This window comes from Cynara cardunculus, unplaced genomic scaffold (genome assembly GCF_001531365.2).
Source record: "Cynara cardunculus var. scolymus isolate 2C unplaced genomic scaffold, CcrdV1 Un_Scaffold_3072, whole genome shotgun sequence".
In the NCBI taxonomy this organism is placed as follows: Eukaryota; Viridiplantae; Streptophyta; class Magnoliopsida; order Asterales; family Asteraceae; genus Cynara; species Cynara cardunculus.
Window position 1 is genome coordinate 46,126 of NW_020201338.1, and position 19,372 is coordinate 65,497.

The 19,372-nt window shown below is 34.3% G+C and overlaps 2 protein-coding genes across 3 annotated transcripts; one reads left to right on the plus strand and one right to left on the minus strand.

The window, feature by feature from the left end:
• Positions 1-35: 35 nt before the first annotated feature.
• Positions 36-9,667, plus strand: LOC112503461 (rop guanine nucleotide exchange factor 14-like). Its single transcript, XM_025107497.1, has 9 exons — positions 36-72; positions 177-265; positions 1,519-1,663; positions 5,878-6,267; positions 6,823-6,977; positions 7,252-7,326; positions 7,412-7,681; positions 8,271-8,615; positions 9,234-9,667. The coding sequence occupies exons 3-9, from the start codon at positions 1,579-1,581 to the stop codon at positions 9,588-9,590; spliced, it is 1,677 nt and encodes a 558-aa protein (XP_024963265.1). The 5' UTR covers positions 36-72; positions 177-265; positions 1,519-1,578; the 3' UTR covers positions 9,591-9,667.
• A 1,065-nt stretch (positions 9,668-10,732) lies between these two features.
• Positions 10,733-18,959, minus strand: LOC112503464. Of its 2 annotated transcripts, none has more exons than XM_025107499.1 (10): positions 18,899-18,959; positions 17,348-17,732; positions 16,543-16,746; positions 16,217-16,274; positions 15,991-16,053; positions 15,747-15,822; positions 14,450-14,562; positions 13,050-13,139; positions 12,825-12,956; positions 10,733-11,083 (listed from the first exon to the last, which is right to left on the minus strand). In XM_025107499.1, exons 2-10 carry the CDS (start codon positions 17,725-17,727, stop codon positions 10,949-10,951), a joined length of 1,251 nt encoding a protein of 416 aa, XP_024963267.1. In that variant the 5' UTR covers positions 17,728-17,732; positions 18,899-18,959; the 3' UTR covers positions 10,733-10,948. The 2 variants fall into 2 exon arrangements, with proteins under 2 accessions (XP_024963267.1, XP_024963266.1); XM_025107498.1 differs by having other exon boundaries at positions 18,765-18,908.
• Positions 18,960-19,372: the final 413 nt, after the last annotated feature.

Below are 19,372 nucleotides of genomic sequence, written 5' to 3' on the forward strand. Positions count from 1 at the left end.
TCTCTCTCTCTCTCTCTCTCTCTCTCTCTCTCTGTGTACTGACACAGTGACACTGTAGCATGACTTAAATAGGTGATTGAAATTTAATTGCCATCACTGTTTGTTACCTGCTATTTTTGACTTTCTTACTAAATATCTCCCCTTTCCATACACATTCTCCGTCAATGGCGATGCAGATTCGACGTATCAAACTTGCTATTTCGCCGTTTCAGCTGCCTACCTTGTGAAGAAGCTAAACGAGAAGTCGGTTTCTGAAATCATTCAGGTACGTTTTCCTCTGTTCTTGTTTGAAGTTTTGCTAGTGACGGAGCGATTTCTTCGGAAGTCGGTTAGATTTGATGGTAATTTGGGGGAATTTGATGTTCTTCTCGATCTGGTTACTGAAATCTAAATGTCGCTCGATGAGCATATACGTATATATATACATCTCTATCTATCAGTATGTGTCTGCATCTCTCTTATGTGCTAACAATTTCCGTAACTTCTTCAACCTTTTTCTGACGATACTTATTCCGGTTGTGTTTGTGTTGATTCGTATCATCATGTTCTTCATTACTTTTACGAACGAGAAAAATGATGATGATAAAGTCATTAGTGAGAACGTAAATCTAGTTTCATGCATTAAATGACAAAATTAAACTCGAAATATGCTTTTGACAAATTTGATACAAGTATTGGAAAATTACTAAGAATGTATTGTTGATTTTCATTTTGCAACATTGTACATTATACTTGGCAGATAATAGCAAAATCATGTCAACAAACCTCAAAACAACTGATTTGAGAAGAAACTGGAATTGACAAATATTATGCCATAAATATCGCAACAGAATAGTATGGAGAAAACATTATCCTGCATATTTCTTAAACATAACAGTTGTTCGAAGAGGAGATGTAAAATAAAATGAATTAAAACATAAATATATCCATTTTGATAGGAAAAAAACAGATGTAGATTCTTTTAGATCAAATCCACTCAAATTCATTTATTAACAAACTGACATCTGTGTTACAGATCTAACAAAGTGTTTCAAGAGATAAAATAAAACCAAATTTATAAGAAATTTTAAAATCACAAAACAGCATTCATGTTGTAAGTTTACATCTTAAAATTTCACAGATCAACTTTATCTGATATTATGCATATATGCACATTGCACATGCATATGAATGTATTTATGTATGTCAGGAATGTGTCAAGGTATAATCCCTTAATTGGCATTCAACTAATTTTAAATCAATTTAATTTTTGGTAGATGACTACATTTTTGTATTTAATTAGGCATTTTTCACTTTATACTTTTAGTCATACTATTTTGTTTTGCTTATTATTTTCAGTAATACATTATTTTAACAAAAAGATAAAAGCCGATTTAAACTCAAGAACACAAATTTTATGTACCCCAAACGACCATCAGCCACCTCCTTGGTGTTGTTTAGCTTTTTATTTGCAAAAACATAAAAGAAATTTGATATTGATGAATCCAGAAATTACTGATTGTTTTGTACTTGATGTAGGGGGCCGGTTACTAGACTTGCTCGCACAAACTTAAAATTATCAGTCCATTAACATAGAGGATGGTGTTGTTGAGGAGGAGGTTGAATTGCTGTACATGGTTCAAGGGAATCAGCAATAGCATCGACCTTGATCAACCACCTGACAGTATGTTTGCTTCTTATCTTCTCCTCTTATTTTTTTTGGAAAGATTCTCCCTTAAAATTTTTACAAGGTGTTTATAGGTATATCTGTATAATTTTTTAGTTATCTTTTTCAAATAAAATAAAAACAATATAAACCATTATGAAAATTTATGATCATCCTACAACCTAAAGCTTGCAAATTTACATTAAAACTGGGTAAATTGACTAAAATAGCTAATATCCGGTATCCCTATCCTGATTCACTTTTTAGACACATTTTCAAACAAATTCCCAAACTAGCTATTTCTTTACATAAATGTTTGTGCATTTGTGTAAACCATATTTTTATAAAAAGAAGATAAAAATGGGCATTTGCTTAAAAAAAGTACAAATATACGTGATAAAAATAAGCATTTATGTAAAGAAATGGCTAGTTTGGGAATTGATTTGGAAATGTGGTTAAAAAGTGAAGTGGGGTGAAAAGATGACTATTTTAGTTAATTTCCTTAAAAACTAATACAAAACGAAGTTGTAACATTATTTTTATCAATTTTTGTGTTCAATTTTAAAATCACAATCTATAAAACATTTACATATTTTTTCAAGTAAAAGATCATTTCATAAAGTATTTGAAGTCCTTTTCGATTTATATGTTTTTCATTTTATTCGTAAATGAAAGCGCTTTGCTCTATCTACTTTTTTTTCCGCATATAAAACATATCTTTTAGTTTAAGAGAATTTTATTGGTATAATATTAGCATATTTATTGTTAGACATGTTCACAAATGAAAATCATTAAAATCTTACCAAGCAGTTAATGTTATGATGAAAAGCTTATCCGCAATTACTATACATATAACTTGGGATGATCAAGTATGTTTATCTTGTCTTTTGCTAAAAAAATATGCATATTATGTACGGTAACCTTATTCTAAAGTCTATAAAATATTAGCATTGCCTTTGTCTAGATTAATTAAGTGAAAAGTTAACATAAAGGTTAATCTTTTCTAAAGTGTGTAATTCTTATTAAGAATTGTGAAGGCTAATAAATTTACAATTAGAAATATTGGTGAAAGAGACAAATAAGTCAGTTTTTTTACTTGCATATTTGGATAACATAATTTATCAAACAATGAACTTCTTTTGCAAACTCTATAAACTATGAGATTTTGAAAACGAGTACATCATTTGTTATTTAATATAATTTTTTTTCATTTATGACTAGAATTTAATGGAGTGACTAATATATATTGTTTTACAATGTATTTATTTGACATGTTTGTGAAACAAAAAATACACATAATAAAGTTTCATATTGTGAACCGAATACATATGAAACAAACACATTGTGAAACAAATATATGTTAATCAATACATTAAATAGTATATTTATATGGAAAAAATCATGTGAAACAAACTATAAGGTAAAAGTTTTTGTACATCTTATAACTTTTAGAGTTTTTCAAATGATTAAGCCTCTTATCAATCATATACTTCTATAGTTCTATTTCTACAATAACAAAAGATGTAACTTTTTTTTTTCCAATTTTAAAAATATATTAACTAATATAAATAAGACGATGAAAAGATCATTAGATAAAAAATTAGCACCAATCATATGGTTATTGTAAAGGTTTATATTAAGTAATTTGATTAAAAATTAAACAAAAATAATGTAATTTATATAATTATTCATGTATAATATGATTTTAATAAACCTTTTTATTTAAATACGAAATTAAATAATAAAATGTTAATTCTTTTAATCCATTTTACTTGAAACCGTCCTATTTACCGTTTCAAGAGAGGAGTTTGTCTCTTTCATTCTTGGCAATTTGGCATACGCCTTTCTGAAAATCAAAATGTCGAATTGAAAATAATGTACTCAGAAATTATTACTGCAACATTATTTAAAATCTGATAAGTTGGAGTTTGGACAGAGGAAATCCAATTGTGGAAGTAGAAAGAATAGTTCCCTCCAAAATTAAAAGGGGTAGCTCGGAACTCATAAATAAAAGTGATGGTGATGTGTCAGATCTCTGGATGGCGGAATCCACTGAAAATGGCAGCAGAACTCTCGTTTATGAATTTAAATTTGACAGATAGAAATGGTGGCCCTTAAATCTTTAATTAAGTTACAGTATATTGTGTGACATAGGAGTACCAAACGTTCAAACCCATGTCTTAAATGATGATGGGGACATAGAAGTTATTTTCTAGCTTCTAGCCTATAGGAGGGAATATAATCATAGCTTTTGTATGTATCTAATTTTTTGCTGGAATTTAAAAAGTAAATTAGTGTTCGACAGACAGAAATAAATTGACTTAGAACCTTATTTTCAAATATTTTGATTTGAATGGATAAAAACTAACTAATAAGTTTATTACTTGCCAAAAAATAACCTTAAAAGATTAACTTGCTTTTTACCTATGTGGACTATTTACATTTTCAATGAATTCTCTATCACTGAAAAACAAGTTTCAAAATGGTGTGAGGCATGGTGTGGTAGCGAGATCAAGTCTTAAGCTTTAAGAATCACAACGAGGTTGCAACGTTATTCAAGGCGTGACTAATGACGACAAATATTTATATCATAATAAATTATTATATATATATAAACATATATTTTCTACTATCACTCAGTGAATCAATGATATTAAATAATTTAAATTAGGTTATAAATTAGAAACTAACAAATAACAACATTTAAAAGTAAAAAAAATCAAATATTTGTCTTATAAAAACCGTGCATTACGTCATGGTGCGTCACAAGTATAACGTGGCGTGAGACACAAGCTTTACGTCATGGTGCGCCATGACAGCTGTTGCGATTTGAACAATATTAAAAAGTAAAAACGCACAAAAGATTAGAACCATGTGCTAACTATTACTAATTAAATGAATTTTGAGTAACATAAGATTTTGTCCTGGCACGAAATATTTTATTAATAGTATTTTTTTATTAACTTATATGTATGTTAAATTGTTATAGCAGGGAAGTGGTAGAAGTTTATGAATCAAGACAAAGAAATTTAATGTTTACTTTAACATGTTGTACATCTTGTATTTATGCTTGTACCTTCTATTAAAATTTTGTGGTGTTTTCATATAGTTTATTAAGCCTGCATCGTTCTTGAATTCATAAAGCGATTGGTTTAATGCTGCTGTCTAAATGACGAAAACCACAAAGGGAAATTGATTGAAATGACAATTCCTTTTTTTCTAGCTATTTCTTTTTCGGTTTTACCCAAATTTCACTACCTTAGCAAATGGTACCTCCTTAACTTGCAGAGGTAGCTAAAAGACAAAAAAATTACAATTTTGCAGACCTGGGTAGAAATTGTAGTATTTTTTTTGTCTTTTTGCGAAAGCGGCGACATTTGGGTAAAATCGTGAAAGGAATGACTAGGAGATTGGTTGATGGGAGAGGAATGGTCATTTCCGTCAATTTCCCAACCATAAAATAGTCAGAAACAAATAATTGTTCATTCTCATCCTCATAGGTAGTCTAGATCTAAGAGTTTCGACAGAGATGATGCATGCAAAATTGTACAAAATATAATATATAATTCATGAATCTCTAACTACTCCAGATCCAACAGTTTAATAGACATAATATCAGTTAAATTTAAATATCCTTATATACAAGGTATCACTTGGTACATTAACATGCTTAAATTCAGCATAAGATGCGATCATCTAATGGTTGAGCTAGGTTTGGTACAAAATGTTGGAAAAATGATGCACATGGCTGCAAGAAGTCTTCTTTACAAAAAATAGTTAGGATTAGGATGGCTTAATATTAAACCAACAAAGATTTGAACATGTAATGTAAACGATTTGATCAACTTCTGATGTAAACATGTACGAATGTCTAAAACCATTTGTGGGAAAAAAAAGAACTTATCAATGTAATTCCTTACAACAAAAATGATCACACTGCTTGTAGCTCTTCAATAATCACATAACTTAAAGCTTACATCTTCGCTTTTACATCTCCCAGCCCGGATCTGGAGGTCTCTGTTCTCGTAGTCAAGAACAAGATTATATAATCTGGATACATTTTGGCCGTTTACATCAACATGATACCTAGAGACTCATCTATCTGAAAACTGGCCACATTATTATTTTGCTTTGGGTCAGCATGTGTTTTCTAACCAAACACTCTTATCCAGTTAGCACTTGCCCAATTTATGTTGGTAAACGCCCTCCTAAATGAAGTTGGAAATGTTCAGGAATTATGACCTACAACGGACTTGAGAGCTGCATTCTCAATGCTAACTCTTACGAAGATGAAAGTGTAGCAAGCAAAGGAGATGGATTCCCAACCGATTCACCAGATGAAGATACCTCGAGCTGTTGTTCTAGCAACAATCCTTCTGGGTCCTCTTTTTCTCAGTGGACTACGATGAAGAGGGACGAGCATGGACTAGACGAGTGGGAGTACTCAGATAGCCCAAGCCCGTTCATTGCCAAAGAGAAACCATCTTATGCAGTTCAATTCTCGGATGTGGAGGTAATGAAAGAAAAATTTGCAAAACTCTTGTTGGGTGAAGATACTACAGGAGGACGCAATGGAGCCTCCACTGCTTTGGCTTTGTCCAATGCCATAACAAATTTAGCCGGTACTTCTATTCCCCTACCATACTATGCTTGGATAGATTCATGAGAACCATAAATATTTTGAAAATATAGGAACCAACATTATTTATGATAAATAATGAAAAATGAAAATGCATGGTGTTCATGATGAATGACATTCATGAAATAGTTGGTTCCTTGGTTCTTAAAATATTTACGGTTCTCATTTGAACTTGTGTCTATTTATACTTGTCGATGCTGGTTAATATTTTGGTTATGATTTCTTAAAATCCAATCAAGAACTTGAACGTGGAGAATTATAGTAAGCTTGAGTCTGTTTCGATTATGGCTGAGCTCTAATCCTAGTTCAGAGATGAGTCAAACCAGAACATATTGCCTTCATAATTCTACTTGCATTTAACAATCTAATCACTTGGGTCATTGCAGTTTCTTTATTTTAAGAATATGTTGGTCGAGGTTGATTTTGAATGGTTTTGTTATTATGATACTAGTTTTGTGTGTCTTCAGAGATAAGAACTTGATGATGGTTATAAATATGTCCATATTCATATTCTCATATGGAATCTGTGGATGGGTAGGAGCCGTTTTTGGAGAACTATGGAAGCTTGAACCTCTGCCGGAGGAGAAGAGGATTAAATGGAGAAGAGAGATGGAGTGGTTGCTTTCTCCTACCAACTATATGGTTCAGTTAATTCCTGCTAAGCAATGTGGTGCAGACGGCAGGATATTAGAGGCATCTTTTCCATTCCCTGCTCAACTTTTTTATTTTATTTTTTATAATTGTGGTGTTCCGGTCTGCTTGTGGGCACCTCCACTGATTCTATGGACTCCTCATGTTAACAACCAGAAAACCCACCAGTGATCCTAAGGATACTCGATCTGGTGACCAATTGGGTGCAAACCCAATTTTAATTAGGGTTTCTGAATTCAACTATATAGGAAGTTTGAAATAGTTCCCTTTGGTGTTCGCATATAATCTAAAAAAAATCTGTATTCCCATTTGACAGATAATGACACCAAAAGCTCGTGGAGATATTCATTTGAATCTCCCAGCCCTACGAAAGTTAGACTCCATGCTTCTTGTAGGTGATCTCTACACTCCCATTAGAATCTAGTGAATTCAATGCCAATGTTGTTCTAAAGTCATGGATATAAACATACTGACAGGAAACACTGGATTCGATGATCGATATGGAATTTTGGTACGAGGAAGGGGGTAGCCGAGCAGAAGGAAGAAGCAGGAATGTAAAGCAAAGCAAAAGATGGTGGCTTCCTATGCCACAAGTACCCATAGGTGGCCTCTCCGATGGTGGAAGAAAGAAATTGCTGAATCAGGCAAAATTGGTTCATCAAATTTTCAAGGCTGCCAAATCGATAAATGAGACCATCCTGCTTGAAATGCCGATACCAAAAATCATCGCTGAGGCACTTCCCAAGGTAACTCATCCTTTTTTGTTCTCCTTACCCAATATGTTTCTTTACCGGTATCATTAATAGCTAATACAATATTCATCTAAATTCTCATTCAGTATCATGCTACATATGCATACTAACTCAGAATCTGTTTTGATTATGTATCAAATTGATGAAGTTCAAACGGAGTCACATCTACGTACACAATCCATCTAGGCTATGTTTGGCAAACTAGCTGAAAAACAACTGCCGGTTAATAAGTTAGTTGTTAGCCAATATACTAATCATGTTTGGTAAAAACTAGTTCAAAAGGTAGATGACAATGTAAAATGATCTAAAGAATATGTTAAACAATTAGATGGAAAAATAAATATAAGGGTTTTAATTGGAAATAAGTTGTAAGAGTTCATCGAAACGTCATTTGAAGTAGGTTTTCAAAAGGCTAGTTTATCAGTTAATTTATGACTCATCAAACGGGACACTTTCAATAAGCTCGAAAAATAAGCTAGCTTATGGTTGTCAAACATGGCCTTACATTCCTACCTAATATCAGTAGTTCCTTCCTGCAGTATCCTTTGAGATGTATCTGCTAATGAAATTTTCACTTGTACAGTCTGGAAAGGCTAGCCTTGGTGAGGATCTTTATAGGATACTAAACAGAGTCCCCTCTTCGGCTGCTGGTATGCTGAAATCTCTGAGTTTAAAATCTGAAAACAACGCCCTCGATGCCATTAACAGATTGGAAGCAGCGATACATGCATGGAAAGAGAAGATCGAGGAACATGACGCAGGTAAATCTCCTGCAAGGACATCATGGTCATTCAAGGACCCTATTTTGGAACTTGATAAGATGGAGTTGTTAATAAACCGGGCTGAAGATCTTTCACGGGAAATCCATATCAGATATCCAAACCTTCCTCAAAAGTTTCTAGATGTCATGAAAATCCAATACAGCAAGGTGAGTAGAACTCCAATATGCTACAATTATGCTGCAATTTTTTTACCCATCCAATTCCAAAGCATACTTGTTGGTAGGGGCCTACATTTGATGAGCCCGATCATTAAACCGTTTGGGCCCACTGATGGGGTCATTTGGTTATATGACATTACGTCAGGTTTCAGTTTTTTAAATCAACAACCTTCTGACATATTTGAGAATGTTAATATTTTGATGGAAAAATGCCTAAATACCTGTCAAAAGACCATGAATTTAAAAAACACTACACTTGTTAGGAGATCATTTAGCTAAATAACCCCCACACTAGCATTCCCAAGCCAACCAGAGCCAAGCTATCTAAGCCGAGCAGAAGTCTGGCATTGCTTGAATACATAGAAATCACTTGGTGGCTTGTATTTTTGTTTAATTAGTTGGCATTCCCATAGAGGGTCTACTCGTAATTTTATACAAACTTGTACAATCCCTTGGGACTTAAACCAAGACCCATGCTTAGTTGAGCTCGAGCTTGAACTTTGCAAGCCTGATAAGCCAGGCTCAGCTCAAACACATCCCTGTTTGTTGGTACTTTTAGAGGCTACAGAAGAAAAAAAGCAGCTTATTAATCTTGCCTTATTTCAGGATGTTGCTCATGCAATCTTAGAAGCTTATTCTCGTGTTCTTGGAAACTTGGCATTCAGCATACTGACAAGAATCGGAGACATCTGTCAGGAAGACGTTTTGAGTGATCCCGATTCGCCAATGGCAACAAATAGCGTTCCGGGGCTGATGATTCACGGGATGTCGGGTTCGAATAATACAACACTAATCGATGAAATGAATAGCATAGAGGGAAAGTTGGGTTCATTACAAGCAGAAGAGGCTTCAATTTTAAGTGATGAACCATATACAAGATCGGTGACAGCAACGCCTAGTAGAATCTCTGGATGTTGTCTTGGCAAAGAGGCTTATTTCATGTCCCCTACAGCCACCCCTTGATCTTGATCTTGATCTGGATGACATCCTAATGTTTTGTAAATGATGTTATATTATGCTTAATATGAAACACCAAATTATGTTTAGGTTCAATTAAGTTTTATATTTGGCAAACTAGTTATCGGCTGAAAAACTAGTTTGTGGTCGGCTGATAAGCTAGCTATTGGCTGATAGCATCTTCTTCAAAATAGAGAAAATGAAGATTTTACTCTCTATTTTGTTCGAACATGGTATCTAAAGTAGAGTTAAAAAAATAGGAAAACTTAACCACAAGGATGGTGCATGATTAGTTTGAGCTTGGCTCCAAAGGTCAAAAGTACCTGGAGGTCTCAGGTTCAAATCCAAGGAGGAATAAAAATCCCCTTATGGCCACGGAGGTTCAAATGCGATGACTCCGGGCTATCTGCAAAGCAGGTGGTCGTCCTGGGATTAGTCGGCTCGCATAGCGGGTTGGATATCAGGTTAATAAAAAAAAAACTTCAAATTTAGAGAATCTCTTAAAAAGTTAATGCAAGGAGATAGTTGATTTTCTTATTACTTTCTTCCAATGAGATTGAATTATTATGACTTTATATAATGTTCTTTTAAAAAGTGTATTTGAGATGATAATAGAACTATAAAATATTTAACAATATAATTATTATTGAAATCTTTAAATATAGAATTTGTTGCATTAAATGCAATTTATTTTAGAGATTTTAACTTTTCATCATCTAGTTTGGAGTATATATATAAAGAATTTGTTGAAGATGCTTCGATCAACTAGTCATGTTTGATCAACTAAATGATAATGTAAAATAACCTAAAAAACTCTAAATAGAACATATGTTGGATTTAGGTTATTGAACATTATCATCTAAGCTTATTAGTTACTTGTTTATCTCTTAATAGTTCCATTAAAAAACAGTCTCTGAATAGTTAAAAGGTGAATCTTGTTTGGCAAAAAAAAAAAGTTTGCCTATTAATAGTTCTAAAACCCTCTGAATAATTTTGTACCCTAGGCCCCTTTTAACCATTAAGCGCCTTAATTTCATTGTAATCAATTACCAAACAATTATATTTCATTTTGCACTATATCATGAGAGCCCCTTAATCATTCTGCATCAAATCATTCAACAACCGCCAAACATGGACGCTTAGGAGTTGTCTAGAAAAAAAAAAGCATGTATAGTTTCTTTTTGGAAGTTAGAGAAAAGTTTCAGCCTTTTCTTCCTCCCCTGTTCTTTAGATTCCTGGGTTTATATTTACTCAATTGCTGTTTGTTTAATATAAAATATATACAACATAATATCACAAACAGACGATCCACAGTATTGGCAAAGCCGGTGAGGTTTTAACCTTTTGAATCTCCGTACTTTACCTCACTCGTTGATGTTGTTAAACCAGTCTGCAACGGTTCTGGCAAGGATTCTGGTCTCGTTTAGCGTAAGAGTCTTGAGTCCTTGCGCAATCGCATCTGCTGGAGTGTATACATCACCTGCTTGCAGTTTTGGTTCCTAATCACACACAAAGTGACAAATAATTGGTACTATCTCAAGAATGCACACAAAGTCAAAACTGAGATCCTGGTACAACATAAGATAGTACTCTTCCATCCAACTCTCCTAACAATTTTCGTAATCACCATTCCATTGGTTTTAATAAATCAGTGACCCTTTTTACTGAAACCAAAAACTAAAGCTTGTTATATCGGGGCTTGTTTGTTAGTATCTTAATTAGCTTAATGGGGCTCGCAACTTATTTGGTCAGCTATACATGACTGTTATTCAGTAAGCTTTTATGCAGAGCTAAGTTTTTCCAAACTTACCCCTCCCAATTAAAAAACACGCTCATTTCATCTATGAAAAAACCCTCCCAAACAAAAACCTTCTGAACCTATACAAATAGATTAATCCACACAGACAGTTTTATTCATACGGAACTTGATGAAAAAACCAACCAAACAGGCCCCAAGTCTGAAAAGGTTTCAGAAAAGACTTGAACTAAATCTTTTTTTTCTCGTAACCATGGGTTTCCGGGCCAGCTTATGAGCACCGGGCGACCACAAATAGCCTGGAGTCATAGCAGGTGAATCTCCATGACCACAAGGGCTTTGGCAACGCTTGAATTCGAACTAAATCTTTACAAGCAGGAAAATTTAACTTGAGTACTGAAAAGAGAAAAAAGGAAACAATGACCAAAATAAACTTCCCAAACAACCTAGAAACCAACCTAAGAAAACAAATAACACTAGAACATAACTCACTGACCATCCACACTCACCAACCACACAAAACGAGAAAGATAGGTGTAACCTAGGAAATATCAACCCCGTATTTCTTTTCCCAGTATCTATGACTTTTAGGCCTTGTTTGTTTTTTTAAAAAAAAGCTTTTATCAGCCTCTTATATCTAATTCGTTAAGAGGTAGGGTCATTCAGACTGTTTGTTTTTTCCAATTTTTTTGAGCCACTTATGTCTTATTCTCCTCTTATTTGGTAAGAGGTTAACCAACCTCTTATTTGCCTCTTATTGTTCTTCAAACTCTTAGCAATGACGTTTCTCAATCAATTAACCTTAATCGATCATTTCTCTCAATCGATACTTACCAAATCGATCCTCACCTGTCTCAATTGATGTATTTTAATAGGATTTAAATGTGTTAGATACCGTTAATGACATATTTTCGTTTAAATGAATGCTAATTATATGATTTAGGTATAAATTTCGTAATGATGATGAATAAATATGTGAAATTGTATAAATTTATCTATAAATTCAACAATATAATTTTCTAACGAGTAAAATAGACAATTTAAACAAATTCAGACATTTATCAGTTTACAAAAACAAACAGTCTTATTGATTCAGATTTCAGATTTCAACACCACCTCTTATTAATCAGAAGTGAAATAAACCTTTAGACTTTAACACCTCTTAAAAAACAAACGGCACCAGTCCACAAATATTTCATATTGCCAATCCAGGTATGACTTGGACACCTGAACCTTGAATTTTTATCTATCCCCAACGTTAGGTAAAACCAAACCAAATAAACCATGTATAATATCCCACCCGGAGGTGAGGTTTGGGGGTGGGATGTACGCAGACCTGACCTCTACCTCACTGAGTAGAGCGGCTGTTTCTGTGAAGCCCCCTGGCTTGTTAAAAGGAGGAAACTATACTACCTCAGCTGGCCTAATACATTAAAATTATCATATAAAAATACCATGCAGAACAATGTGCAAAAATACTTTACCTGAATGCATGGTGTGATATGGTTACCGCTCAATGAAACTTTATCCAGTGTTCCACCAATAGCTTCCACCCGAGGCCTCAAAGTCTCCTCAAGGAGATCTGTTTCATCAATTGCATCAACATTGAACTTCACCTGAAACAAAAAGCTATGAATTACGTAAAATCAGATAAGCAAACGCTAAAGAATCTTTCAACTTTACTTTGGGCATGAGAGGCACAAAAGTACCAGCAGTGTTTTCTGAACATTATATGAGTTCTTGCAAAATTCACGGTTCTCAATGGGTGTTGGCCTGAATTCTGATATTCCTTGAGCAACCTGACACAACCAAAATCCTTCCATTGATAAAAACACCTCAGAGTAGCCCGTCTAGCACATAAGATTTAATATACATCTAGAAAGAACAACAGAAGTTGGATAAAACAGTTAAGAACTCGGTTATTCTGAATCAAGACCATGCATCATGCTGGTGATATCAAAACTGTGTGCCCACTCGATCGTAGAAATGGTGCACAAGTGAAGGGTGCGTTTGGTACGCAGACGGGACTGGACAGAACTAGATGGGATGGGCGAGATTGGGGTAGGCGGGTGAAATAATTGTGGAAGGTTTTAGGGTTTTAATTTGACATTGGTAGTTCAATGATTTATCATAACTGTGTGACCATCTCTGAGATTTTTGTTCTTGGGACAAAAAATGCATTTTCGTCCTAGTCTAAAGTCATGCCAAACGTTGGACAACAAGTTTTTTAGTGTCCTATCCTGTCCACGTACCAAATGCACAAGGGAGTTCATGAGAAGTTTAGGAGGCTGTTAGTAAAAAAATAACCACCAGGGCCTAATGGTGACAGATGGAAAACTCTAAGCCTCCTAATGTAATTCCAATCAGGAATCATAGAATAATAAATGTTTTGCTCAAATTAGGACGACAAGCGTTTCTCTGCAAAAACTTGAGCATCTACAACAATAACAACAATTGTATGCATAAAAAATGGACATCCTTGGTGTTAATAATCATAATAACAGTAGCAAAAGCATCTTTCAATATATTTAAAAAACATTCAGATGCTTTGCCTTTCATGGTGAAGATCCCACCATGATCTACTCGGTCAAGTCTGATTAAAGCACTCACACCAACCCAACAAAAAAAGCAACGGGTACTACTGGTATTAAACAATAACAGAACTAGAAAGTTTGCATGTGTCCATCAGCTAAATGAATGCTTCACTTTAACCAACTGTTTTTCTTGAGCTATTATGCCAATGTATATGTGACCTAAAGATAGTTGTTAAGTACTTCCGCTTCTCTCTCTTAGATCAAGTAGTGTGGCATCTTCGTCAAATAAGCGAGTGATGAACTATATAAGGGTATTCGCATTCCTGTGTTTTCCGTTCCCTATTCCACTTTCTATTGCCCATTGTTCCTATCCCAGTTGAATTTTACTACTTTATGTTTTCTTGTAGGGTTATCTTCAAATTTTACTAAACCAATTAATTGAACTCTTAATTATTACTCAACCACATAATATTAAATTGCAAAAGTAAAGCCTGCCAACAATTTGCAACCATGGAATCAGCAATGTGAACCCTTCTACACGTCTATTCTTGAAGTGCAATTAGGCAGAAAAATACCTGATTAAAAACTGATGGCAACTGATCAACAAATTTGTTCAATGAAACCCTAGCTTCAGGATCATAATCAGGTGTCATTGCTTCAGCTGTATCAAGCAGTACCCTCCAGGCATCTCCATTCATGTAAAGAAGGAACAAACAAGATGAGGAACGAAATATTTGTGTTGATATCCTTATAACAAAATAATGATTGCAGGAACAGCATGAAACATGAACCAAAAGTTGGAACAACAAGATATCCATATAACATTATTTATGATGATACCAATAAAATGTGGAACAACAAGAAGCCTTATATCCCAAACTAGTTGGGTAGGCTAAAAATGAAACCAAAAGAAACTATATTGGATGAATATGGCAACAACATATTACTGCCAATACAAGTCATGATGGAAGAAATACAAATATTGAAACAACAATGTTCATTTTTGTTGTTAAATAATGAGTGGTCTTGCTTCTCTAGAAAATGATTTCCTTCAGCATCAACATCTTGATGGTGGTCCATAATTGAATATTGTTGCTAGACTTGGACCAATTCTCCTGTATATATGTTGGAGCCTCCCCTTTCTCCTTTAGGGCTCTTTTGGAGAGTGATATGGGGCTTCCACATATTCTCACCAATATAATTTCAGTGAAAAACAATTTAACTAATTAATACATTTTCATAGTGCTGAAGAGTTCAATGATATTTTTCATGCATACCAAAAAAAGGTAAAATGCTTGCAACTCTACCACACCCTTCTGACTTGTTTAGTTAAGCCAAGATAAAGGAAACATCCACACCCTCTTCTGGTCAACAAAATAATTCAATCAACCCACAAACAAGAAAGTAAACAACTCATTCTAGAAAATACATTCATGAGAGGGAACCTCCCCTTTCTCCTTAAAGGCTCTTTTGGAGAGTGATATGGGCTTCCACATTCTCACAAATACAAATTCAGTGAAAAATAATTTAACTAATTAAAATATTTGCATAGTGCTTAAGACTTGAGAGTTCAATGATATTTTTCATGCATACCGAAAAAAGGTAAAATGCTTGCAACCCTCCCGCACCCTTCTGACTTGTTTAGTTAAGCCAAAATAAAGGAAACATCCACACCCTCTTCTGGCCAACAAAATAATTCAATCAACCCACAAACAAGAAAGTAAACAACTCATTCTAGAAAATACATTCATGAGAGGGAGAAACAAATATAAGCAGATTTCCATGTTGAGGAAAAATAGGCAACTAACAGACTAACACAGACAGAGTAACAAGATTCAGAAAATCAAGAAACAAAATTCTGAAAGCACCTACCTGCGGCACCCTTAGCCATGGAAGATACAGGAGATGCTTCCACAACAGGCATCAACTGGCTAACTAGAGGACCCAACTGCAGAAGTCAAAAAGTTATGATAAAGCTTTAGAAATTGCAGCGGACTTTGTTTAAGAAAGTTTTCAAGTAATAAAACACAAGCCCTTTTCTACAGAAACTAAGAAATGTATGATCAAGACAAAACAGAACAATCCGTATAGTTAATACTAGAATCAATCACATTACCTGTTCGAAGTAAGGTACTGCCTCTGTTGCTGGCCTGTTGTTGTATGATATTATGGCATTAGCCTTCCACAATAGAGGAGAAATTACATCACTTTCCAAGACAGTTCCATATATTTTGAAACAAAGAGCCTTAAAAGTGAACATCATGTTCTACAACTGACAGAATTGCATCTCCAATCAATTAGACTAGATCTCTTGTAAAAGACAGAGAAGGCACAAAACCAACCTTTGGTATCTTCTCCGAGAAATAGCTTCCAGTGAGTACTTGGAGTAGGGCACCGTTACTGCATATTTTTACATAGTTGAAAATACTAGTAAGAGGATGGTAAGATGCATTTGGCTGATGCCCAAAATTTCACACTTGAAAACTTGGGTGTGACGGATGCAAAAGGAACTCCCAGAGAACCAATCAATATGTAATTATTTTTACAAGGCCATAACTTATTAAAGAAACAAGCATACACAATCACTTAAAACAAAATATAGACCATCTAGATCCTTCAAAAGATCCACTAATTAAAACAGTAAAGGATTAGAATAAAATAAGCGCACCTATGACCAACAGAATAAAGAGGAAGATCAACAAGTTCAGCTGCTAGAAGATCATCATTGGGCAATCCAGACGTTAATATTAATTTCAGGCAGGAATGAAACCTCTCATAAACTTCGCTAGCAGCTTGAGAGTGATCAAAAGTCACGTTATACGGCACAGAAATAATAAGATAACCTTCATTTGCCAATAGCCCAAGAAGATAGCTGCATATAAAGATAAGAGTTTACACGATGCAAGTCAATAATCCTCCTCATATCATTAAATAATTAAAAACTTTACGTTCCTGTTTGGCAGGTCAATCTTAACAGACCAAGGAGGAGCATAACATGCAAAATGCATGGCAGGTCAATCCTTACAAGAACAAAGCAGTTTAAAATGTGATCAAAGATATCAAAAACCAAAAGAGGTTGCTAAGGATAATGTATCAAATCATAGGTATTTCATTGGTTCATAAAAATAAGCACACCTGTAACCCAAGTTAATTCACGAGGTTTTTTTAAAAGTCTTTACAGCATTTAGAGGCTTGAATATGTAGATCTCTAGGTTACAAATACACATTAATTTCATAAAATTTGCATACATCATATCTTTTGTTTTGTAATTATAATTAGGTATTCACTGTTTTCATGGACTTTTGACTTCTAGGGAAAAAATAATAGACAATCTCCAAGTTTTTAGAAGTAAATGGACATCCTCCCACACCGGTCACAAAACAGATAGATAAGTTCCTAAGGTTGATCCATGATTGAAAATAAATAAATAATCTACAACGAAAGCAGTGACAATATGGAATGAACAACCCACCTATAGGTAACTTCGGGAACTGCTCCTATAAAAGCACCACCAAGGAATTTAATGATTGCCTTTGGCTTCTTGCCTTTAGGTGGAGGAATGACCAAACAAGAATCAAGCCTCCTATACATTTTATCATCATTATCCTTTTTCATCCTGTAGGTGTCTCTCCCAGCATAACCACTTGAAATCATCCTCAACGATCGACCTGAAGCATCTAGATTACGTATTTTGTCACAAGAAAATCCAAACCACCAAGGCCGTTGCTGCTGCCACTGGGAACTCAAACTCTTGAGATAAACAACGTCACGTTGTGCATGTCGGGGACTGAATGAATATGCAGCTAGTTCCATTGAGCCACAAGTACTAGTTCCAAAAGATACTATAGCCATTTTCACTGCAGTTGAAGATACATGTCATCATCAGATCATCTCAGAAATACCAGAATCAGTCTGACAAAGGAGTATATATTCAATTTGATCACTTAGGATGCGTTTCGTACACATAAAGGGACTGGATACAGGCAAGAGTGAGGTACGCGGACGAAAGAATTGTGCAAGGTTTAATGGTTTTAATTTGACATGGGTAGTTTAGTAATTTACCAATCTTGTTTCATCTCTTGGATTTTATTCCACCTATTTTGGTAGGACAGAGAAAATGTATTTTTGTCCTGCTAAGGTTCTGTCATGTCCTAGTCTAATCACCAACATGGGACAACAAGTTTTTGTCTTGTCTAGTCCCCATGCCAAACGTGCCCTTAAAGCCAACGCCATTTGCATTTATAAGCCTCTCCCTTATTTTTCTATATAACTGGATACAGGTATTAGTCTCTCACTGTGTGGCATAAACTACACAATGCACATAGACATAATCCCAATTTTAGGGCACGGACTCATGTTTGAAGTCAAGATGACCAACTTCCAACTTCAACTTCCACTCTCCCCATTCGTTGTTAGTATTGAAATTTTCAAGTCAAACAGGCTATTTGTTATTTTCAAAACAGATATAAATGTTTCTAATTCAGAGAAAAATTACTCCAAAAAAGGATAACCAAAATGGTCTCTAAAATGAAAAAATACAAAAAGCACTAGGGAGTAAACACCATTCAAGTTAGAATTATAGGAGTAAAATTCATCAAAATTATGGAAAAAATGAATAATAGCAAATGCTAGTGTTAAATACCTAATAAGCTAAATCTCATATATGATTGCTGAAAGCCACATGTTTGACCTCAAAGGAAAATTGCACATACGTTGCACTAATGGCAAAGATTAGATTGCAATTCCTCCCGAAAAGGATTCTAACCTGAAGAAAAACTAAGCACTAATGGCAACTTAGATTGCAAGTCCATCCTAAACCACTTACGTATCTGTGATTATACTTATCAACCATTATAAAGGAATATATATACACCCACACACGACTATACCTAGAAAGGATTACATATGCTACAATTGGCCAGCAAAATCAACTTCTGAATCCGAGTATCATGCAATTGGGGCTTTGTTAGATTTGGAGATGAAGAAACGGAAGCATGGATTAAAGGAAAAGATAGATTATTACCTGAAAGGATGAAGTGTTGTGGAAGTGTTGGAGCAGAGATTTGAATACACGAAGGAGACACGCAGGCATTTGATAATACATACACGTACATTGTAATTTGATTAACCCATTACGGGAAAAAAAAATTTGAAATTTATAAATCATTTATAAGTATTACAAAATACAGAATTAAAACTCAAAATTAAGACCAATAGTAAAAAATTGTCTCGTGTCATTTGTGTTAAATAACTCGACAATCTAATCAGAATACTAGATGATAAAGATTTATATGTTAACTTAAAACGTTTTTCAAAATCGGACAAGTTTAATTTTCTAATTAAATAATTGACCAAACCTGGTAATGTTAAGTGTATCGACAACAATACAACAGTTTTTTTTTGCGTTTCTAGAATATAATTTACTAACGTCGTTGACTAACTGCCACAAACCTCCACAAAAAACACGTACTCTAACTTTCTCAATCACAGACATTGA